The sequence below is a fragment of the Tachyglossus aculeatus genome, chromosome 22 (assembly GCF_015852505.1).
Source record: "Tachyglossus aculeatus isolate mTacAcu1 chromosome 22, mTacAcu1.pri, whole genome shotgun sequence".
NCBI classification, from domain to species: Eukaryota; Metazoa; Chordata; class Mammalia; order Monotremata; family Tachyglossidae; genus Tachyglossus; species Tachyglossus aculeatus.
The window spans coordinates 16,541,517-16,566,082 of record NC_052087.1 but is presented as its reverse complement, the minus strand read 5'-3'; the positions used below and the strand labels follow the sequence as shown (position 1 = coordinate 16,566,082).

The following is a 24,566-nucleotide window of genomic DNA, read 5'->3' as shown; positions in this document are numbered from 1 at the left end:
TAACTCGTAGGTTCAATTCATTCATTTGTATTTATTGAGAGCTTACGGTAGGCAGACTGTTGTACTAAACGCTTGAAAAGTACAATAGAGCAAAAAGCAGACACGTTCCCTGCTCACAACGAGCCTGCAGTCTAGAGGGAACTTACCAGTCTAGAGTATCAAGTGTCTGGACTTTCGAATGGGTGAAGTGAGGAGGTAGGAAGGGCGTGGAGGGGGGAGGTAAAATCATTGACCTCCTTAAAGAAAGGCTTCCTGACAAGTCAAGCCTGTCCCCTCTCTGGGGTTGGGGCAAGATGGGCGGACCTGAAGGAGCTCAGAATTGAGACTGAACTGTACATGGGGATCAGTTATCCAGGAGGTGGCTAGTTTTCAACTAAATCCTTTTACATCAATTCTTTTTTTTTTATTGTAAGCAGACGTTATTTCATTTGTTAAAACAAGACCCTGTCCAAACGAAAACATTAAAACCCATTAGAAAAGTTTTAATTTGAACTTATGATTAAAAAATACATTATATAAATAATTCATTTTTTTATAGACTTGATTAAGAATTGTTCTAACTTTACAAAAGACATTGCTTCAAAGCATGGGGCTGAAGAAATTACAAAATATAACTATATCCTTCCTGTTTTAAAGTACAATATTATACATCACACAGCACTCTCATTGTGCAAAGTATAATAAAATGCTGTGGTGTTATAAACTGTAACCAAGCACAATTATTCCGCAAAATAGTTTGTTACAATTTTCTTCAAACAGCTTTCCCCAGAATTTAAGGTACCTTAGTTTAATATTTTGTCTTTATTTTGTAGCTTTAAAGGTAGTAACTTATATTTTATACAAATATAAAGTCATATGAAAATAAGATACTATTCTCATATTAAGTAGATCATCCAAAATATTTACAGTTTTTCCGGGGAAAATGTCCTCCAAACAAGTTTGTTAACAATTGTAGAGAGCAATGTGAACGAAAAATCTTTTCTATTGAATTCATTTCTATTGCAGAGCATCAGTTAGTTCCCTTCATTAGGGAACATCCTCAGAAGAGACTTCAAGCTTTCGTTGTGGGACAAAGAGGTTTCCCAGAGAAGATTTACTAGCACCATTTGAATTTGTAGAAGATGAGTCAGAAAGTTTTGTCGGCCCTCCTGGTGTTCTGAAGAAATTTTCGGCCACTAATTGTGATCCCTTGGGTGTGAGTGGTACAGGCTAATTGGAAAGAAGAAAAAAACACATTAAAACTGAATGTGTATTCTTCAGAATCCTCGTGGTGTCACCGAACAAATATTAAACATGGTGGCAACTTAGCAGGCAAACCTAGGATACTGCGATATGGGCCATGTCAAGTTCCATCTGCAATTCATTTCATACAGCCTTCAAGGCCCTGCTGAGAGCTCACCTCCTCCAGGAGGCCTTCCCAGACTGAGCCCCTTCCTTCCTCTCCCCCTCGTCCCCCTCTCCATCCCCCCATCTTACCTCCTTCCCTTCCCCACAGCACCTGTATATATGTATACATATATATGTATACATATGTATATATGTTTGTACATATTTATTACTCTATTTATTTATTTATTTTATTTGTACATATCTATTCTATTTATTTTATTTTGTTAGTATGTTTGGTTTTGTTCTCTGTCTCCCCCTTTTAGACTGTGAGCCCACTGTTGGGTAGGGACTGTCTCTATATGTTGCCAATTTGTACTTCCCAAGCGCTTAGTACAGTGCTCTGCACATAGTAAGCGCTCAATAAATACGATTGATGATGATGATGATACAGCCAACCAAGACTATAAACAAACAAACCCTAGGCAACACAACTGAATGTGTCAGAGGCCTAATGTGACCCTCGAATGGGCTATAGATATCAAGTTCCACCTATTCTTTAAGTAGGACGTTAGAGGAGAATTGGAACTTTAAGGCATTTTAAACCTTTAATCTTAAATTTGGAACAAAAACAATATTCAGAGGAGAAGTAAACAGATTCTGAAGTTTCCTTAGCTTCCAGATAATTACCAAAAGGACATACTTTTTTGTCTCTTGCGAAAGTAAGGGGGAAATGTATTGTTGTTGTTGTTTTTAGCAGAAGAAGCCTACCTGCGGTACTGGAGTCGCAGAAAGTGATTGTCCATTCACTAGGTTCTGTCCAGGTCCCGGTGAATCATGCTTAGTGGTTTTTCCTAGAGAAATGCTCCCATTTTCGGATGCAGTACTAATGCGCTCGATCTGTGGAGACACTGGTACGGGTGCTGGTCCAGGACTTGCAGAAACCTGCATGCTAGGAGAGATCAGTCCTAAATTTTGCAGAGTGAAGTTTACAATAGTCGAACTTGGATTCTGGGCGGGAACGGAGTGGCCTGAAGCCAGTGATGGACTGCTCACTACAGGTACCGCTGCTACAGAAGTCGGTGACACCATTAGCTTCAAAGGGGTTACATGAAAGGAGGAAAAGTTAACAGCAGTCAATTCAGGGGCTGTCACAGGAATAACGCCTGGAATAAAAAAAAAGAACAAAAATACATGAAAGGAAAGATGGTCTACATAGTTATAAGGAACCACATGTAAGTACTTGAATAGGTTTCTGAAGAAACACACCTGCAATTGGTGAATTGTAGATTCTAGGCGTTGGGGAACATGCACCAGGACTTTCCTTATTAGATAAAATAGACTCTGTACCTAATGAAGAACATTGTGCAAGAGGAATGAGGTATCCGGTTGGAATCAAGGTCTGGAAAATAGAGGAGAGGTGGTGATGATGATGATGATGGCATTTATTAAGCGCTTACTATGGTGCAAAGCACTGTTCTAAGCACTGGGAAGGTTACAAGGTGATCAGGTTGTCCCATGAGGGGCTCACAGTCTTAATCCCCATTTTACAGATAAGGTAACTGAGGCACAGATAAGTTAAGTGACTTGCTCAAGGTGGATTTTGCCATAGAAATTCAGTAATAACAAAAAGTCACACATATCTCTTTCAGCCCAGTGATACTGAGACTTTTTCTTCACAAGGTTACCACTCAGGGACACTGACTGGACTACACATGAGGAACAGAATTCAAACCTAATTAATTTGCTTCTCGCAGAAGTTTCTCTCAAGGGATAATGACCTTCTTAATTTCACTATGGGCAGTTGTCCACGATAAGCCCTCTCGATCCCTAAGATACTAAACACAAAGTCAGTTGGACCCTTTAAAAAGACGCAACTTTTATGCATTTAGACATTGGTTATTTCTACTTCAGCAACTCTGTTTTTCTAGTGTTTTAATTCAAAATGCCAAGTAAACAGCTACTGTAAATACATTAAACAAGGTTATGAGCTAAATAACTGAGCAGAGCAAAACGAGAGACTATTTCCTAGATGGGTGATTTTGACTGTGAACTGTCTCAGATTTCAATAAGAAACTGCCGGGAAACCATATGACTTCAATCTTCCCGTGGATTCAATCTATGTTAAGTTCAAAAATAAAAAACGCTTCGCCCCGGTAACCCATATCAAATAGTTTACTCCCCCATTTAACGTATAATTATGCTTTACCAGATAAAGTATGTATGGGTGGCAGAACTGTTTGGAAAGTCCAACTGAACCACAACATAGGCAGGAACTGTGTAAGTACAGACATCTCTGATAGACGAGTGGCTTTCCTTTCATCTTCTACAGACCATTTTTCTCTTCAGTGTTATATGTAACAAGAGGTCACTCTTTGATCTAGTTTTCTATAGTAAGTCTCTTCTGGGGAACTGGTAAAATTAGAATCCAAGAAACAAGCGCTATAGGTTTGGAGGCTATGAGTTTACTGGGTGATTTCAGTTTTTCATGATATATTTTATTGACTTTTCATGTTGAAGAAAAATTCCCTAAAAATTATGAAATAGAGAAGTATGTGAAATGATTTAATTACACTTATTGTGCTCTAAATTATGCTACTGTGCATGTTGTCTATGAACACGGACTGTGCAAATGCTTGTGCAAAGAAAACTACATATGTAGAAAAAAACACACACATCCCAAAGATTAAAACATTAATTAAATGATTTAAAGACCCTATCAGAGATATTAATAAGCTAAGTACAAATGCATTTCATTTCAACTGGTGTAACGTGTTCATAGGGATTATGTTGACTTTTAACTAGATCCTTTCAGTTCAGAGATTACTCCATGAGAGTGAATTAGGCATTTCTAAAGCTAAGGTAACTTTTGGGGTCCCTTAATTGCTTGTACATCTATAGTGGTTGGTTTTAACCTCCTCTTCCATTAAATTCAGCCTACCTTCTAGAGAAGGTTTTAGTAAGAAGGGAAATTGCTAAAGGCAGAGGGAGAGAAAGGACAATCCACATATTGTTACAAACAATACAATGTGGCAAACCTGTTCAGTATGTCTACCCTAGGATTGTCTCTAGTAGTGGCAACGAAGGATGTTTATCATCATCATCATCATCAATCATATTTATTGAGCGCTTACTGTGTGCAGAGCACTGTACTAAGCGCTTGGGAAGTACAAGTTGGCAACATATAGAGACAGTCCCTACCCAATAGTGGGCAAGACAGTACGATGGTAGCCTTCCTTACAAACCATTCCTAAATTATTTCTTCTCCAGCACCTACTCCATGAATCTAAAGAGTAGATTCAGAATTCCTTTCTTTTCCCTTTAATTAACAGCAACTGAGATAAAGCCTTACTAGACCTCATTTCCATTTTAAAATGTTAAATCCATTCTAAAAAGCTATTTTCTGCAAATTTCATCCATCTTTACAATCAGGGATTCAGGTATCTTCACCAATTCCCTAGGAGTTAGGGCACAAGCAGAACTGTCTTCATTTCAAAGATGGGGAAATCAAGGCCCAGAAAAACTAAGTAATTTGCCCAAGGCCAAACTGTGAGTTATTGGATGATCCAAAATTAGAACCCTAGTCTCTTAATTTCCAGGGCAGGGCTCTTAAGTGCTGTGCTTTTTATAATCTACTGCTGCCTCCTACTTGTACTTTATTTTAGCATCTGCCTCTCCTGTGTGATTGTAACTTCTTATAGGGCAGGCATCAGGTCTACTCACTGTATTGCAAGGGTACCCATAGATGAGAGGAGCGGCAGTGACTGAAAAAATGAAGGTACTTCTTCTGCCTCAGCCTGTTCCACAAGGACAGAGTTCTCTATTTAACCTTAGGTTTGGTGTAGATGTGTGAAATGGGAAACACAAATACGGGATCCAATTTCCCTTGCAGCCACCCGATCCCAGTTGTAGTACGTCAACTACCGTCAGCTACTCTAAAGGGAGTGACTCAGAGAGCCAGGATTACTACGGCTTTAATCGCCCATTCATTCAGTGCCACTTTTCCCGTAAATTCCTTCAAAGGACCACAACAGGTGTTACCGTTCTATGCAAATGACAAAAAAGCCAAGCAGAAAAGTCACGCAAGGAATCTTTTCCTCCCAAGGTTAAAAATATCTGTGAAACGATCTCTGTAAAGGGAATACCATTCTGAAGCCACGCTCAAAGCTCTAAATGCTAGAGAAAGGCCAGTTCAATGCCTTCTGTCAGGGAACGACGCACTAAACTCTATGCTAGAAGCTTTCGGGTTCTAGAGCTAAACCATCCAGGTTTTTACTCACTGCGGAAAGATTTTCAAGCCCCTTCAAGTCTTCTTTAAATTTTTTAATTGAAATGTTGTCCTCCAGCACATTAGATCTTTTTAGATGCTTTCCTGACGCAGATTCATTTTCTTCACTTTTTATAGCTTGTCTTTCTGGAGTCGGCAATGAGTTTCCAAGTCTAGTGGTATCATCAGTTTTCAAGGCATCATTTTTGGCTTTTTCGGTGGTTATTTTATTAGTGAGCACTTTGGATTTGGAATCAATGGAACTTGGATTTCCAGTTACGCTAGAGCAGGATAAAGAGTGCATAGTGGAGTTTATGCCTTGTGAAGTTGCAGTTTGTGCTTGGGAAGGCTGCAGATAGATTGCATAAGAAGCACCAGACCGGGCCTGAGGTAGGATGACAGGAACTGCTGAACATAATGAATTGTGGATCAGGGGTACGACGCCGAGGGGCTGAATGAGAGATGCAGTCTGAGAGGATTTGGCTTGGTCGGGTTCAGAATTAGACACTGAATCCAAAGGAAATGCTGATTTACATTGTAAGGGAGATCTTGACAGTTGCATTTTCACCTTTTTGGGTCCACTAAAAAATAAATCAGAAACCCACACAATGAAAACATCTTTACCCCAGAAAGCTCTTGGCACTTTAAGTAACATAGATTTTAGGAAACTAGACACAGGTATCGATATTCAAATACTATCAATCAATCAATGGTATTTGAGCACTACAGTGTTCAGAGCAAGGTACTAAGTGCTTGGGAAAGTACAGTACAAGAGTTGGTAGATGTGAAATAATAAAAATAATGATGATTATGGTATTTGTTAAGCGCTTGCTATGTGCCAAGCACTGTTCTAGGCACTGGGGTAGATACAGGGTAATCAGGTTGTCCCACGTGGGGCTCACAATCTTATTCCTCATTTTATAGATGAGGTAACTGAGGCACAGAGAAGTTAAGTGGCTTGCCTAAGGTCACACAGCAGACAAGTGCGAAGCGCGATTTGAACCCATGCCCTCTGACTCCCAAGACTGGGCTCTTGCCACTAGGCCATGTTGCTTCTCAATGATGGAGCACGGGCCTGGGAGTTAGAAGGATCTGGGTTATAATTCCAGTTCCACTACTTGTCTGTTGTGTGACTTTGGGCAAGCCACTTAACTTCTGTGTCAGTTACCTCATCTGTAAAATGGGGACTAAAGACTGTGAGCCTCATGTGGGACAGGGACTGGGTTCAACCTGATAAACTTGTATCTACCCCAAACTTGTATCTACCCCAAAACATAGCACAGTGCCTGGCATATAGTAAGCGCTTAATTTACTACAAGGGATTAGATTCTTCTTTATGATAATAATAATAATTATAATAATAATAGTACATACTTGTTAAGCACTTACTTTATGCCAAGCACTCGTCTAAGGACTGGGATAGATACAAGTTAACCAGGTTGGACATAGTCCCTGTCCCACATGGGGCTCACAGTCTAAGTAGAAGGGGGTAGGATTTAATCCCCATTTGACAGATGATGTAATTGAGGCAGAGAGACATTAAGTGACTCGTCCAAGGTCACACAGCAGGCAAGTGGCAGAGCCGGGATTAGAATTTGGGTCCTCTGATTCCCAGACCCATGCTCTTTCCACTAGGCCTCGCTGTTCCTCATTAGATTACAGATGAAGTCTCCTATCAGGAATGACAGTGAGCCTCAAGTCATAGGTTTTGGGATCAAGAACCTAAACAGTGGAATTGATGCTAGTGCTAGTAGCTTGCCCAATACCACTTACTATCTCTCATCCCTGCCACTCGTGCTCCTAATGGGACAAGCCAAGCAACAAGCCCACTGTGAAGTGCATGTGCGGTCTATGCCCCTGTTAGCCAGCTACAGGTACATTCAGGACGAGAACCCAGATGCCCTAATTGTCAGAGCAGTGCTCTTTCCACAGTACCAATAGCAAAGTTATCAAGATTCACAATACTTCTTGTAAGCAATGAAACACAAAGCATCATCTGTCCTGGTTTCCTCCGAAGGAAGGTCATGAAATGCACATTCTACAGCCTTAGGAGGAAGAGCAATTTCCTGCTAATTCCCCTCATCCAAGTTTTGATTTCCAGTTTTCATAGAATATGTGTGTGTGTGTGTGTGTGTGTGTGTGCAGGTGCGCGTGCAAGCATGTTTTTTGGGGGTTGGGGAAGGGCAGTGGTTGGACAGAAGTCAAGACACTGAGCTAGTGTCCCCCGGCTTAGCCCACTTCCCCAGGATAAAACCTTTAACGGATAGAGTGACCCAAGCAACAATTACTGTTCTTGAATGTGGTTAAGGGAACTGGGTTCATTTTAATTAGGAACAGTCACTTCTAACCCAAAGAATGCTAATGCACGATATTCCACCTACCTTGACTGCTCTTCTAACTGCATTTTGCAAATTGCTGCAAGTTGTGCCATTTTATTTGGAAAGGGGGCTGAACTGGTAGAACCATCACCTGGCAAAATCAGACAATGTTCATTAAAGTCACAGGTGGACATCAGGAATATAAAAGGGCCCTGGAGTTCATTTTTACAAACAAAAATATCCATCATCATCATCAATGGTATTTATTGAGTGCTTACTGTGGGCAGAGCACTGCGTTAAGCACATGAGAGTACAATATAACAATGAACATACACATTCCCCGCCCATGAGTTAACAGTCTAGTGGGAGACAGGCATTAATATAAATAATTTATAATATAATTTACAGATATGTACATAAGTGCCGTGGGTTTAAAGATGGGGCAAATATCAAATGCCTAAAAGGTCATAGATCCAAATCATTTTATTCCCTAAAACATACAGCAAAGTCAATTTTACAGCCCATAAGTCTGCTCCCACTCTCGTAACTTGTGTTATTATAAATACTTGTAGGAATAAGTATTTAAGCGATACTTCTAAAAAACCATTACAGAAATACAAAGGATTATCATGGCCCAAGTTGCACAAGATACTGACTGAATTACACAAAATGCCACATATAGACAGAAAATCCCACCACGATCTGTGGTCACTTCATCATGTCTTGTCATGTCTAATGCATACCTTTATTGGTTTTGATGGGACTGCTAGGGGCAGAGTTTATCTTTCTTCGGTCACTTTCTATACTCTTAACCAGTTTTATTAAAGATGGGTGTCGAGTGAAGTTTGGCTTCCCACTTGAAGAAAAGAGATTTTTGGCACACTGCTCTTTGGAAGATTTAGGTACTTCCAAATCAGCTGAGTCAAGAGGAGTGGAAGAAACGGGGCTTAAAACTAAAACGGAAAAGGAAAACAGTTAGATATATGTCCCTGAACATTTAAAATGTACTACAAGGACATGTTCTGTAAATAAACACACGTCTCATCAATGTCACTTTTAGACATTCCAATATTTCTCTCTCAGACAGGGCTCCAAAAATTTGGATCACTAGTGGAGACCTGGGAACTGGAAATACCACGTGGATAACGAGATTGACAAGGAAAGGATTTAATTCTTCTTTAAAGCCCCTGGAATAATGATTCCCTCACTTCCCGGGCTTAGTGGTGAAACTAATTTGGAGGTGGCAGTGGTGGTTAGGATTTGTCCAGTTTTCTGCCTCTGCTTTCTTACATCTTTCTAAGAGTACAAAAATATCTCTAAATGTATTTCAGGTCAAAGAAACAGGGTCAGGAATATTAAAAAAAAATACATACCGTTGGAATTGGTACAGATTTCTGGCCCCGTCCATTTAAAAGCAGGTTTTCTGCCCCTCTCCTCTGTAACATGAACTTTCTTGATAAGCTCAAGGCTACTGAGAACGTTAGCAATGTCATACAATCTCCTAATTTTAGCTGAAATAAAATAAACATAACAGTTAACAGAACAATGTAATCTATCTTAAATCTGGCCCCCAGCATTCCCATCTACATTCAAAGCCCTAGTGACATGAAAATTCTAGAAGTCAAAATAAACAAAATGTATCAAGTGATGATAAGTTTTCCTAGGACCCCATTTAAAATTAAAATCCATATGGCACCAATTCCTTCTCAGGGTCAAATTGGTAGATCTGAATTTTGCATTAACCTACTGAATAAAGTAAATATTTTCCTGGCAGTATCTCATCAGAGACTACTATATATTAATTTTTTAATGTCCTCAGTACAAGAAATGATGAAAAATTCATTTCCAATGGCAATCAGAAGGATTTGGGACCTATTGCATTAACATCCTAATTATTGCAAAGAAAGCCAGTAATTGATTGCAATCCACTGAAAATAGCTGTGTTCACTACTACCCTAATCATCATCATCAATCGTATTTATTGAGCGCTTACTATGTGCAGAACACTGTACTAAGCGCTTGGGAAGTACAAATTGGCAACATATAGAGACAGTCCCTACCCAACAGTGGGCTCACAGTCTAAAAGGGGGAGACAGAGAACAAAACCAAACATACTAACAAAATAAGATAAATAGGATAGATATGTACAAGTAAAATAAATAAATAAATAAATAAATAAATAGAGTAATAAATATGTACAAACATATATACATATATACAGGTGCTGTGAGGAAGGGAAGGAGGTAAGATGGGGGGGGATGGAGAGGGGGACGAGGGGGAGAGGAAGGAAGGGGCTCAGTCTGGGAAGGCCTCCTGGAGGAGGTGAGCTCTCACCTAATGTGTCCATTTTCTTTTTTTATGGCATTTGTTTAGTGCTGACATGTGCCAGGAACTCTACTAAGTGCCAGGATAGATACAAAATAATTTGGTTAGGCATACTCCCTGTCCAACATAGGGCTCACAGTCTTAATCTCCATTTTGTGGATGAGGTAATTGAGGCCCAGAGAAGTTAAGTGACAAGCCCAGGATCACACAGCAGACAAGTGGTGGAGCTGGCTCTCAATAAAAACGATCAAATGAATGAATGAATGAATCCATGTCCTCTGACCCCCAGGCTTTTGCTCTTTCCATTAGGCCATGCTGCTTAGATGAACTTCTTCATGGTTAGGCCAGATAGATTTTTAAGAGTCATACCCACTTCCCAAACACCATTGGTAGATGACTTGGAGAGAGTAACCAACTTTACTTTCAAAGCCAAGAAAAGCTTTACATGATTTCATGGCCAGGCCAGGGCTTTAAGAGTAAAGGGCTACTCATTGGCACGAAGCCTCCCCTACCAGCCAGCCAACCAACTCTGCTTACTGATTATTCACTATGTGCAGCTGGGAGGAGGAGAAGTCTTTCCTAGAGTGAGCAAGTAAGAACTGAACTAGTGTGGTTTTTAACACATCTGTTTAAAATGACATCTACCAGTCTTGAATCAAAATGTGTTGAGAAAATTATGCAGCTGCAATTCAGAAATCAGAATACAAAGCTGTGTGAAGTGGAGAACTTTGAACTGTGTGGTGAGTTTGATCAGTGTGGCAACCAATCAAGGTAACCCAGGGTGGAAAGTTATACTTTTTCCTAAATAGTAGATTTTTGGTTTGAATTGCCCACTTAACCTTTCTTTTTCCTTAATTAACAGTTTCAGTTTATGTTTGGCAAATCCTATACCTTTTTGTCAGTATTGCTTCTTAAATTAATAATAATAATAACAATGGCATTTATTAAGCACTTACTATGTGCAAAGCACTGTTCTAAGCGCTGGGGAGCTTACAAGGTGATCAGGTTGTCCCATGGGGGGCTAACAGGCTTCATCCCCATTTTACAGATGAGGTAACTGAGGCACAGAGAAGTGAAGTGACTTGCCCAAAGTCACACAGTTGACAATTGGCGGAGCTGGGATTTAAACCCATGACCTCTGACTCCAAAGCCTGTGCTCCTTCCAGGGAGCCACACTGCTTCTCGTAAATACATGTATGTATTTAGCAATACATACATGTCTACCAACTCTGTTATATGGTACTCTCCCAAGTGCCTAGTATAGTGTTCTGCACAAAGTAAGTGCTCAATGAATAGGATTGATTGAAGTACATGCTTTCCTGTAATTGCTCTCCAAAAGTACTAGCCCCATTGCACCTGAGATTGCTAACCCCTCAAGGCAGTGTGTTAGAGCTTCCTCTTTTGGATGTTCCCAAAGTCACTGAGGTGGGATTAAAGCTTTAAAACACTCCATCACATTGCCCTCTCCTACTTCAGCTGCCTACTCTCCCACTACAACCCAGCCCATATACTTAAGTTTATCTAATGCTTACCTTCTCATTCTACCTCTACCTGTCTATCTTGCACCCGACCTTTCACCCTCCTCCTGCGTCTGGCCTGGAACACCTTCATTCATTCATTCATTCATTCATTCATTCATTTAATCCTATTTATTGAGCACTTACTGTGTGCAGAGCACTGTACTAAGTGCTTGGGAAGTACAAGTTGGCAACATATAGAGATGGTCCCTACCCAACAGTGGGCTCACAGTCTAGAAGGGGGAGACAGAGAACAAAACAAAACATATTAACAAAATAAAATAAACAGAATAAATATGTACAAATAAAACCCTCCCTTCTCACATCCAACTATCAGTCTTCCCCGCTTCAAAAACTTATTGAAAACACATCTCCTCCAAGAGGCCTTCCCTGAATAACCCCTATTTCCTCTTCTCCCACTCCTTTCTGTGTCGTCCTGACTTGCTCCCGTTTTTCATCACTCCCCTCAGCCCCATGGCACTTATGACCATATCAGTAATTTATTTATATTAATGTCTGTCTCCCTATCTAGACTGAAAGCCCACTGTGGGCAGGGAATGTGTCTGTTGTTGTATTGTATTCTCCCCAGTGCTTAGTATGGTGCTCTGCACACAGTAGGAGATCCCAGCTCTGCCACATGTCTGCTGTGTGACCTTGGGCAAGTCACTTAACTTCTCTGAGCCTCAGTTACCTCATCTGTAAAATGAGGATTAAGACTGTGAGCCCCACGTGGGACAACTTGATCCCATCATATCCCCCCAGTGCTTAGAACAGTGCTTTGCACATAGTAAGTGCTTAACAAATGCCATCATTATTATAAACAAATACAAATGCCCGACTGATTGAAAGTTTAGTTTGAGTCATTCAGCTAAAGGTCTGGGTCAACTTGCTTACCATACCATACCATAAATTACCACAGCAACTTCTTAGAAATGAAAGTAAAATTGAAAAGTAATATTTTAGATTCTTGCAGAGAACAATTATAGATAAATTCACTAGATGATTTCAAAGTCTCTTTCATCTATATTTTAACCTTAACTAGTCATTTCTAGTTCAGTGATCTACATTACTTCACCGAGAACTAATTTTAAAGTCATTTAAGGGCAATCTTTGGTCTCGTACATATGAAAAACAGGCATCTGTAAAATGATGTGTACTTAGAAAATCCTCCTAAAATTTACCACTAAGTTTAAACAAACCTGACACTAATGTACCCAACTGTCTTTGTCTCTCCTCTTGAATCTCAAGATTTGCTTCCAATAAACCTCATGAGACAACTATTCTGTACCAGTGTTTGACAATTCACCAAAGACTAGGACATGAGGATACACAAAAGAGAAAACACTGAGAAAACAGAATAAAGGCTGTGGGCTTCCTAAATGTCCTTGAGACCTGACTAGGCTCTTCCAAAAGGAAAGGGTAAATGAACAGATTATCATTATAACTGATTTCTAAAATTCTTTTTGAGGCAAATTTCTGTTTTAGGTACCTGTAGAAATATCTCATATGTGCAAAACATTCCAGGAAACAAGCCAATGAATCGAACATGAATCTACATTAAAAACCTAATTTGAAAATAGAGGGGAAAGGAAAAATAGGTAATACTAGAGGAGGTACATAGTACTTACAACCGAAACTACTTTGCAAGTGCCTCCAGAAAGTAGTCACTGAAACCCTAACTAAATGTGCTTCTTAGTGTGAGATTAAATAATCCTAAAAGAACTAAGCTTGGCATTTTCCTGCTAAAGGACCAGAATGCTCGGGAATTTCCCCAGATTCTTATCAACATCAATCATAATCTTTCCTATGTCTAGAAACAGATATCACTATAATAATTCTATCAGAAGGATGCTCAGTGACTTGCATGTCCTTGAAAGTCCTTATTGAACAGTTGTTGTTTAAGGGTTTTGCTATGCAATTTTAAATAAACTGTCAGAAGTGTAATTTGGCAAGGTTCTGATTACCAGTATAGCAAATACATACGAACCAGAGGCAGTCAAAATAGTCTGAAAGAGAGCCTCATAAACGCTTCTTGGGGTTGAGAAGGGTAGGAGGTGATTGACACCATGCTCTTCCTCTACCTTGGGGTCACTGCATAAATTGAGAATCAATTGCATTTATTTAGAGAAAACTTTGTGCAGAGCAATTACTAAGAACTTAAATAGTAGGGTATATAAGTGAAAAGCTGCGTGGCCTGGTGGGTAGAGTATGGGCATTGAGAGTCAGAAGGACCTGGTTTCTACTATGAGCTCCATCACTTGTCTGCTGTGTGACCTTGGTCAAGTCATTTACCTTCTCTGTGCCCACCTCATTTACCTTCTCTGTGCCCACCTCATTTACCTCACCTGTAAAATGGGGATTACGATGGTGAGCCCCATGTGGGACATGGACTATGTCCAACCTGATTAGCTTGTATCTATCCCAGCGTTTGGTAAAGTGCCTGGCACACAGCGCTTAACAAATGCCATTACAAAAAAAGAAAGATCTGGTTGCTAAGAGTGAATAAATGTATAACTGGTGCAAAGGTGCTGAGATAGAATAAGGGGAATCTGACTAGAAGAGAGGAACAGTTCATCAGGGAATATTGCCTGTAGGTGAAAAAAAATTTCAGAAGGGTTTTGATGAAGCTAGGAGAGTGGCAGATTTGAAATGGGGGTGGGGGTCACAGGTAGGAAGAAGGAAAAAAGCAAGGTGTCAGAAGTGTTGAAGACACAAGGTACAATGAGGATAGCCTGAGTGGAATGAAGTTTACAAATTAGGGCGTGGGGGATGAGAGAGTATAAGTGGGGACGACCAGATCCGGGGCCTTGAACCCATTGACCAAGGATTTCTGCTTGATGCAGATAGGGAACGAGTAAACAGCCTAGGTTTTAAAGGAATGAGGTGATCTGAGCATAATGGTCTTTATTAGAAAATGATCTGAGTGAAGTAGATCCTAAAGTTATTTAGATTGTAAACTCCTTTCGAGGGCAGGAATCAGGTCTACCGACTCTATTGTATTCTCCTGAGCGCTTAGTATATGCTCTGTACGCAGCAAGTCCTCACTGATTGAATGATTGACTGCAGTATAGCCTGGAAGGGGGAGCAACTGGAGCCAGTGAGACTACTGAGGATGTTGACACAGTGGTCAAGCCTGGGTAGTGGTCATTAGGTAGTGGCCATTAGGCTGGCATTAGGCAGCATGGGCTAGTGGACAGTGCACAGGCCTGGGAATCAGAAGGAAATGGGTTCCAATCCCAGCTCCACCACTTATCTGCCGTATGACCTTGGACAAGTCACTGTGCTTCTCTATGCTTCAGTTACCTCATCTGTAAAATGGGGATTAAGCCCTGTGAGGAACATGGATTGTGTCCAACCCGATTAGCTTGTATCCATCCCATACTTAGTATGCACATAGTACGAGTTTAACGGATGCCATTAAAAAAAGAAGAAAAAAGGGGGCAGATCTGGGAAATGCTATAGAACAAATCCTAATAGTATTTAGTGAAATTGAATGTGAGACTTTAAAGAGAAGGAGGAGTCAAGGAAAATGCCAAGGCTGCAGACATCAGAGATAGGGAGGATAGGTTGCTTTCTACTGCGATAGCTACACTTGTATTTTAAACAAACATGAAACCAGAAAAAGATATAATTTTGATACTGGTAAATGCCTACTCTGTGCCAAGTACTGTATTACATGCTGAGGTAGATACAAGATAATCAGGTTGGACTGATTCCCTGTCTCACATGGGGCTCACAGCCTAAGTAGAAAGGATTTTAATCCCCATTTTACATCTGAGGAAACTGAGGCCCAGAGAAGTTCAGTGATTTGTCCATGGTCACACAGCAGACAAGTGGGGGAACCGAGACTAGAATCTAAATTCTCTGCCTCCTGGGCCCTTGCTCTTTCCACTAGGCCATGCTTCTGGCTTAAACAAAATATCGTGGGTTAAAGTGATGAGCTGAGGAATAGAAAAGAGAAGTTGCCCCCAAGAGCCAATCAATCAGTACTATTTATTGAGCACCTACTGGTAAAGTAAAATAGCAGACATGATCTCTGTCCTCAAGGGGCTTACAGTCTGAGGTTCTTTAGCCACTATCACAAGTTACAATGGCATGACCAAAAGGGCCACTATTGCCCAGTGACTTCACAATGGGTTCGCCGATGTGAGCCAAAACTCCACCAATCCATCAATGCTATTTGAGCGCTCACTTTACTAAGTGCTTGTGAAAGTACAATACAACACAAATTGGTAGACGGGATCCCTGCCCACAAGGAGATTACAAGCCACAGGGTCACAGAGCAACGCAGTCTTCAGGAGGGTGATACTTACTTTTAAACTTGCTTTTATCTAAATCTTCTATGTGATCCTCACCAATTAAAATTTTGGCAGCAATTTCAAGGCTCACGACCTGAGGTGTTGATACTAGAAACAGCATCACAAATTTCTGGCTCATTACTCTTAGAGACTTGTCTTTTCTGCTGTTTACAGACGCTGTACACAAGAATTAAAAAGGAGTGATAAATAAGTCTTAAAATAACCAGACTATCACATTACTGACATATGAACTGCTAAGAATAGTACCCCATATTAAATTTGTATATCCAAAAACATATGCACCCTAATATTTTAAAAAATGTATCACCTGCCCGAAATTCCACTCCCGGAAGTTCAATAAAGCACATGTCTGTATGTCCATTTTGACGGATGTTTGGTTTCACTAGATTCTCCTCGTTTTTGTCACTGTTAAAGTCAAATTCTTGCTCGTACTCTCTCTTTTTGATCATCATAATTTGTTCGGCATATTTATTCTCTTCGCCGACATTTTTCAGAGTTCCAAGAGTTTTGTTGAGATTATGACGCCCGTGCCAAGTATATCTGTTTTTGGCAAGGCGGCTCACCATATGCAAACTCTCCAACACATTCACAATGTCATAAATACGCCTGCGTTCAACATCTACCAAAAAAACCACAACGTATTTAAAGTTTATCAGGAGAAAATTATTTCATTTGTTCTTCTTGGAAGTAATTTCTGAGCTAATACAGCTTTTTGCATAAAGATTTATTCATTTATGTGCATCAATTGTATTCTTTGAAAAATGAAGAAAAACTGCTATAAATCTCGCAATTTTTATGGGCCACATTTTCTGTCTCTTCTGATGGCTAACTTGTAACATTAAATACCACAATCATTTTTGCACGCTACTAGTTTACTTAAAATGACTGCCAACATTCTGGAATGCTACAGCCAGCAAATACCAACTTCACTGGTGCTGAAGCCTGGTTAATTCATTATAATGGATATTCACATTCAGTGCCTTGTGGTTTTAATTATAATACCTTGCTATGATCTTTATTCAGAAAACATTCAAAATGAATGGTCTTTTTCAAGAAGATAACATCCTACATAAATTATACAATACCGTATGGCTACCCTATGTAAGTAAGATGGTCAAAACACACTTTTTATGAGACCACTGATTGCATAATTCTTAAATGAGATTTTTTAAAAAGTATTACCCCTTCATAAAAATTACATTGACAAAATATTAATATCTCCTCTTACCCTTTTTTTCCTCATAGTGAGTGGTAATATATACATAATGATCTACATGTACTTGGCTAATTCACTCAATCAGTAGTGTTTTCTGAGCACTTACTGTGTGCAGAGCACTGCACTAAGTTCTTGGGAGAGTACAACACAATAGAATTGGTAGATAAATTCCTTGTAATTGTCACATATAGCCTTGAGACAGGAAAATTTGGGACGGCTTCTAATGTCTCCTTCATTTCCATTTGAAAAATGGGGTTTTAAAAATAGGCAAATACTATAAACATCAGGGGGAGAAACAATTGAAAAAATCACAACAGCTTTCTATCAGGCTTATAGCAAATGTCAAACTCATCAGTCCTTTTTTTAGCAGTGAAGGGGAAGTTGTCTGCAAGCATCCTTATTCCCATTGGGGGAAGGTGACCTGCAGCTACACGGTTGAAACCTACATATAACAGAAGCCACCAGAATACTCTTCAGATCAGTAGCCCAGCCAGAGATAATACTAAATTCTTGCCTGCAGGTGCTTTAAATATTTTTTTAAAACTCATGGGAAATTCAGAAAATGGCTCTAACAGAAATCAATTTTCAGTTTTAAACTTCCATGGGGTTTTAAAAGCACAAAGATGTTCTATTCAAGTGAGTATAAGATACACCAAAATTGTATTTTTTTTTAAATAGTTGCCATTTAACTACCTGCAGTTCACACATAATAGTTTTGGGAAATCTATATAGTCAGATGAATAAGCATATATAGTTTCACACTTACTGAGCTCTTCTGCTACTTCATCAAGACAAATGTCATTATTCACTGCGGGATTAGGATAGTTAGGATATCGTGCCAAGAATTTATGACACAACAATCCTAAACTTTTCTCTTTCCGACTTGGTTGGGATTTCTCAAATTCATCTCCAGATAGATGTTCCTGTAGAGTAAAGGAAGATAAGAGAATGATTGTTTAAAATGGAAATAAAACATTGAACAGATCTATTAGTAGCATCCAGGACAGATGACTAATACTTATACCATGAGCCTTATCCCCTAACAGCTGCAAAGCTTTGAAAAAAATAAAACCAGTAAACACTGGGGTGGTGCTAAAAATAACTAACATTCCAGAACACCTAATTATACATTTTACCTAGGCTTACATTTTTCCAGTGTTCTGCATTTAGCAACAACTTGAAAAACTCCATTTATATTGCTACCAGCTTTGGAATGCCAATGCTAATGCACCCAAAGACTTTGGTTATGGCATCAATGCAACTTGTCAAAACCTACATGTAAACAATCTTTTGCCTCTAGGATTCCACTTTGGTTGCCAGACAGTCCTTTTTTCTGCTCTCTGTTTCTAATCTCAGGACTAGCAGCACTGATCAACATTTTAAGATTAGCTGTTGGTGTCCATGGCTCTCCAGGAGAGGTTTCCTTAGGCTTGGTTGGTGTCGTCAAAGGCCCAGGCTGGAGCTCTGTTAATACTGTATTTGAGGTAGATGACTCTTTCAGAGGCGTTTTCATCAACATTCTTTTATGTGGCTCAAAAAAGTGATTTTCCTACAACAAGAAAAAAGCAGATTTAAAATTTACCTTGATACTATCCATTTCTATGAGTGCTCAATAAATCTATTATATGATTGTAGACTGTGCGCCCATTGTTGGGTAGGGACCGTCTCTATATGTTGCCAACTTGTACTTCCCAAGCGCTTAGTACAGTGCTCTGCACAAAGTAAGCGCTCAATAAAGCAGAGTGGCTCAATGGAAAAGAACCCGGGCTTTGGAGTCAGAGGTCATGGGTTCAAATCCCGGCTCCACCAATTGTCAGCTGACTTTGGGCAAGTCACTTAACTTCTCTGTGCCTCAGTTACCTCATCTGTAAAATGGGGATTAAGACTGTGAGCCCCCCGTGGGACAACTTGATCACCTTGTAACCTCCCCAGCGCTTAGAACAGTGCTTTGCACATAGTAAGCGCTTAATAAATGCCATCATTATTATTATTATTTTTAATAAATATGACTGAATGAATGAATATGATACACTGGTGGGGTACTGTAAGAAAGCAATAAAACCCAAAATGTTGAATCTTCTTTTTATCTGCCAATAATCATTCTCTTTTAACATTTCAGTGGCAAAGTCATGAAAATGAGCTATTTACTTTTCAAATCAAGCAATGACTATTAATTTATTTATGATATTCTGTAAGGTGGATTTCTCTCCCAAAGAATCCCCAGTTCAAATTATAGTTCCTTTTCTCATTAGCACTGAATATCGGCTCATAAGAATGCATTTAACTCCATGGAGGCAGGGTGCTGAATGACACATGGTGAGATTTGTCCCATGGGTCAGTCTTACTGACAAAACCCAGCAGAAGGCAAGAGAGTTCCTTAGTAGGAGAGATCATAAAAATCCCATTAGAGAGGGCAGAGTAACAGCTATTCATAAATAAATTGTCATTCAGGCTCTACTCAACCTTTGCTCCCTCCCCACAATTACCAACGATGACTTCACCATTTCCTGTGTCTCTCCTTCCAAAGGAAAATGATTGAGATGACAGCAAGACTCTTAATGCCCTTCACAGAGTTTCAAACCAAGGAAGTCCTGGTCTCACTAATGGTAACTTTAGAGTAATGGATAAAGGAGACCCATAACCGCATGCCTGGACTTAAAAATCATCCATCAGAGAGGAAGCCATAACCCAACTAGGGAGTCTTAAGCGAATCAAGTCCCTTGATGATGATTATAATCCTATCATTCAGTCTCATAGGTTTAGGAACACTATAACACCTCTTCAACTCATCCTACACATTCTTCTTATAGGAAACATTGGGTCTACTATCTAATACTTCTCCTGTACTTGATTCTATAGATGCCCACGTTAATAAACCTATAAACTCCTTAATTCCTGCTTGTGATGAAGTTACTGACAAATTCAAACTGGGGTTTATGAACCCAGAAGCATAATTTAAACAGTCGTGAAGATCTACCACCAAACTATCATCTTTTAATAAATAAATCCACCCTAAAATCATTAATGGAGCATCTAGTATCATCTTTGACTTCTTTAAGCATATCTAGAAGACAGGGTAGACAATCAAGAGAAATACGCTACTGGGTAGTAGCTTGAATCATTTCAACGTAAAGGAAAAAAATCTTATTGAAAATTACACACTAAGCATATAATTTTAAATCGTAGTGATAGATATTGAAATGAAAACTACCTTCTGCTCATTCTCCATTTTGTGAATTTCTTGACCATTTATGTCTTCTCAAATTAGGAAAATGAAGCTTCTCCAAAAATCGTGACAGCCCTTGGCAGTCCAGTTTTTTTTAACAAAATTTCAAATGCCCTAAAAAAAGCGGGGAGGGGAAAAGGAGTAGGAGGAACAAGAAAGATACTATTAAGTAATGCACTGAAGTTCCACTTTTGAAAATTTTCACTAGCTTGCACTGGACCTTTCCCACCTGCTACCTAGCAAACCAAACAAAATGTACAGTAAGGCACAATTTAAATTTATTGGCATAGAGGTGTCACAGTCATCCAATGAATCGAATGTGCAGTCTTGTAAAATCTGGACCCAGTGGCACCCCACATCCACTTACCAAGTTCCATATTACTGCTACCTCTAGTTTTGAACTACTGTTCAAAAAGGGAGTTTGCCTTTGAAAAATCATTTTCAAATAGTACTTATTAAGTATCCCCATTCATGAGGAGCCGTGCTGGATTCTAATTTCTAGGCGTTCATGTTCGGTCTCAGTAAAATGTTGCAGGAAATTAGATGACCCACAGAAGTCTCTTTCAAGTTCAAAGCTTAAACCTATCCTTATAGGTAGACTCTACAGGATAAGGAATAATTTTTAATTGCATTTGAAGGTGAGATGCAGGCATTCTGTTCCTAGTTGAGAAGAAGCAGTGTGGCCCTTTCCAGTAACCACACTGTGAGACCTTGGACAAGTCATTCAGTGCTTCAGTTTCCTCTTCTGTAAAATGGGGATACAATATCTATTCCTGTGGGTCAAGGATGGTATCCAATCTACTTTTATTGTATCTGTCCCTCTGCTTAGTACAGTGCTCGCCATATAGCAAGTGCTTAGTAAATTACCATTATCATCATTATTGAGTTTTCAGACAGAAAGCTACACTATAGTGCAGCTACTTCCATTTTCAGCACAGTAATAGCCAAAGACGTGCAGCTGTGAGATAATCATACCAGAGGTGTCAACTTTGTTCTATTTAGGACTCTTCTGAGCACTTAAGTAGCACCTTAACTCTAGTTGTCTTACTTGCTATTGTTACATTTGGTATTCGCCCCGCCGCACTTGGGTCCGTATCTTTAAATTGCATATTATATATCATTTATTCATATTCACATCTTTCTCCCAGCTCTAGACTGTAAAATTCGTCCCGGGACAGGAACGTGTCTGCTAACACTGCTGCACTGTCCTCTCCCAAGCGTGCTCAGTACGGAGCTCTGCACCTAGTAAGCGCTTAGTACAGTCCTCTGCACACAGTAAGCACTCAATAAATATGAGTGAATGAATGAATGAACAGTAAGCGCTCCATAAATAATACTGATTCTAGACTGGGAGCCCGCTGTTGGGTAGGGATTGTCTCTCCTTGTTGCCGAATTGTACTTTCCAAGTGCTCAGTACAGTCGGTAAACACGATTGATTGAGCCCGTTGTTGGGTAGGGATGGTCTCTCTTTGTTCCCGAATTGTACTTTCCAAGCGCTCAGAACAGTGCTCTGCACGCAGTCGTGTGGCTCAGTGGAAAGAGCCCGGGCTTTGGAGTCAGAGGTCATGGGTTCAAATCCCGACTCCGCCAATTGTCAGCTGTGTGACTTTGAGGAAGTCACTTCACTTCTCGGTGCCTCGGTCCCCTCACCTGTAAAATGGGGATTAAGACTGTGAGCCCCCTGTGGGACAACCTGATCACCTTGTAACCCCCGCAGCGCTTAGAACAGCGCTCTGCACCTAGTAAGCGCTTTATAAACGCCATTATTATTATTCTTAAATTCGACTGAATGAGTGAATGATTGATCGATCGGTTAAATACTTTCATTCATTCATCCAGTCGTATTTATTGAGCGCTTACTGTGTGCAGAGCACTGTACTAAGCGCTTGGAAGGAAAAGTTGGCAACAAATAGAGACGGCCCCCACCCACTTTCGAAAAGAACTTCAGAATGACTTGTGTTCTAGGCTGTCATGACTCTCGGCCGCACTGAGGTACGTACCTTTAAATGGTATATTATTAGTTATTTATTGGTACTTACGTCTCCCCGGCCTCCCGGCCCTCGGTCCCCCGAGGCGGAGAGCATCCTCGCGTCGCCATGGCAACCGGCTGGGCCAATCAGCGGGCGGCGGCGGGCCGGGAGGCGGGGCCCGGCCTTCCGCCTTCGATTTAAAAATTTGGCGGGGAATCAATCGATCGTGCGGACTGAGCGCTTACTACGTGCACAGCACTGTACTGAGCGCTTGGGAAGTCCAAGCTGGCAACATCTAGGGACGGTCCCTACCCGACAGCGGGCTCACAGTCTAGAAGGGGGGAAGCCTCTATATGTTGCCAGCTTGTCCTTCCCAAGCGCTTAGTACAGTGCCCTGCACACAGTAAGCGCTCAATAAATACGATTGATTGATTGATTGATTGATTGGGCGGCCCCCTCGGGCTCCGACACCCAATCCGGTCGGGCCTGGCTCGGCGGGGGTCTCTCTCTCCTCGACACCGACCGCCTCCCACATTTCATCATCATCATCAATCGTATTTATTGAGCGCTCACTATGTGCAGAGCACTGTACTAAGCGCTTGGGAAGTACAAATTGGCCACCTAGAGAGGCAGTCCCTACCCAACAGTGGGCTCACAGTCTAGAAGGGGGAGACAGAGAACAAAACCATACACCAAAATAAAATAAATAGAATAGATATGTACAAGTAAAATCAATCAATCAAGCGTATTTATTAAGCGCTTACTGTGTGCAGAGCACTGTACTAAGCGCTTGGGAAGTACAAATTGGCAACCTATAGAGACAGTCCCTACCCAACAGTGGGCTCACAGTCTGGAGGCCCCTGGCGCGGGGCTACTAGCCCGCCTTCCCCGGCCCCCAGCGCGGGAGATGGGCTCCTCCCTTCCCAACCCCCCTAGGAGGGCGCCATGGAAACCTCGTCTGTCCCCGCTGCCCGGCTACCGCCTTCCCGCCCTCAATCAATCAATCAATCGTATTTATTGAGCGCTTACTGTGTGCAGAGCACTGTACTAAGCGCTTGGGAAGTACAAGTCGGCAACACATAGAGACAGTCCCTACCCAACAGCGGGCTCACAGTCTAGAACCTCACCTGCCCCGGGCCGGTCCTGCCTCCCCTCCAGGCCTCCCGCTCCTGCCCCGACCTGGGTCTCCCTGGTGTCAATCAATCAATTAATCAATCAATCAATCGTATTTATTGAGCGTTTACTGTGTGCTGAGCACTGGACTAAGCGCTTGGGAAGTACAAGTTGGCAACATATAGAGGCAGTCCCCACCCAACAGTGGGCCCACAGTCTATAAGGGGGAGACAGAGAACAAAACAAAACATACTAACAAAATAAAATAGGCTAGATATGTACAAGTAAAATCAATCAATCAATCAATCAATCGTATTAAGCGCTTACTGTGTGCAGAACACTCTACTAAGCGCTTGGGAAGTACAAGTTGGCAACATTTAGAGACAGTCCCCACCCAACAGTGGGCTCACAGTCTAGAAGGGGGAGACAGAGAACAAAACCAAACATACTAACAAAATAAAATAAATGGAACAGATATGTACAAGTAAATCAATCAATCAACCAATCAATCGTATTTATTGAGCGCTTACTGTGTGCAGAGCACTGTACTAAGCTCTTGGGCAACATATAGAGACAGTCCCTACCCAACAGTGGGCTCACAGTCTAGAAGGGGGAGACAGAGAACAAAACCAAACATACTACCAAAGTAAAATAAATAGATTAGATACGTACAAGTAAAATCAATCAATCAACAAATCAATAGTATTTATTGAGCGCTTACTGTGTGCAGAGCACTGTACTAAGCTCTTGGGCAACATATAGAGACAGTCCCTACCCAACAGCGGGCTCACAGTCTAGAAGGGGGAGACAGTGAACAAAACCAAACATACTACCAAAATAAAATAGACTAGATATGTACAAGTAAAATCAATCAATCAATCGTATTTATTGAGCGCTTACTGTGTGCAGAGCACTGTACTAGGGGCTGTGGAAGTACAAGTTGGCAACATATAGAGACAGTCCCCACCC

At 40.7% G+C, this 24,566-nt stretch overlaps 1 protein-coding gene across 2 annotated transcripts; it reads right to left on the bottom strand.

Annotated features, from left to right (window-relative positions):
* Positions 1-549: 549 nt before the first annotated feature.
* E2F8 (E2F transcription factor 8) lies at positions 550-22,572 on the bottom strand. 2 transcript variants are annotated; one of them, XM_038764747.1, is made up of 13 exons: positions 22,554-22,572; positions 20,500-20,628; positions 18,565-18,837; positions 18,055-18,211; positions 16,380-16,691; positions 16,067-16,228; positions 9,285-9,422; positions 8,655-8,864; positions 7,975-8,062; positions 5,607-6,174; positions 2,596-2,728; positions 2,098-2,492; positions 550-1,209 (listed from the first exon to the last, which is right to left on the bottom strand). In XM_038764747.1, exons 2-13 carry the CDS (start codon positions 20,515-20,517, stop codon positions 1,027-1,029), a joined length of 2,637 nt encoding a protein of 878 aa, XP_038620675.1. In that variant the 5' UTR covers positions 20,518-20,628; positions 22,554-22,572; the 3' UTR covers positions 550-1,026. The 2 variants fall into 2 exon arrangements, with proteins under 2 accessions (XP_038620675.1, XP_038620676.1); XM_038764748.1 differs by having other exon boundaries at positions 5,607-5,874.
* Between the last annotated feature and the right edge of the window lie 1,994 nt (positions 22,573-24,566).

Coding starts and splice junctions, on each gene's coding strand:
- E2F8 (XM_038764747.1), bottom strand. Junction 2,729..5,606: donor GGCTTGAAAATCTTTCCGCA/GTGAGTAAAAAC, acceptor TCTATTTTCCAG/ACCTTGATTCCAACCGGATA. Junction 1,210..2,097: donor CTGCGACTCCAGTACCGCAG/GTAGGCTTCTTC, acceptor CTTTCCAATTAG/CCTGTACCACTCACACCCAA.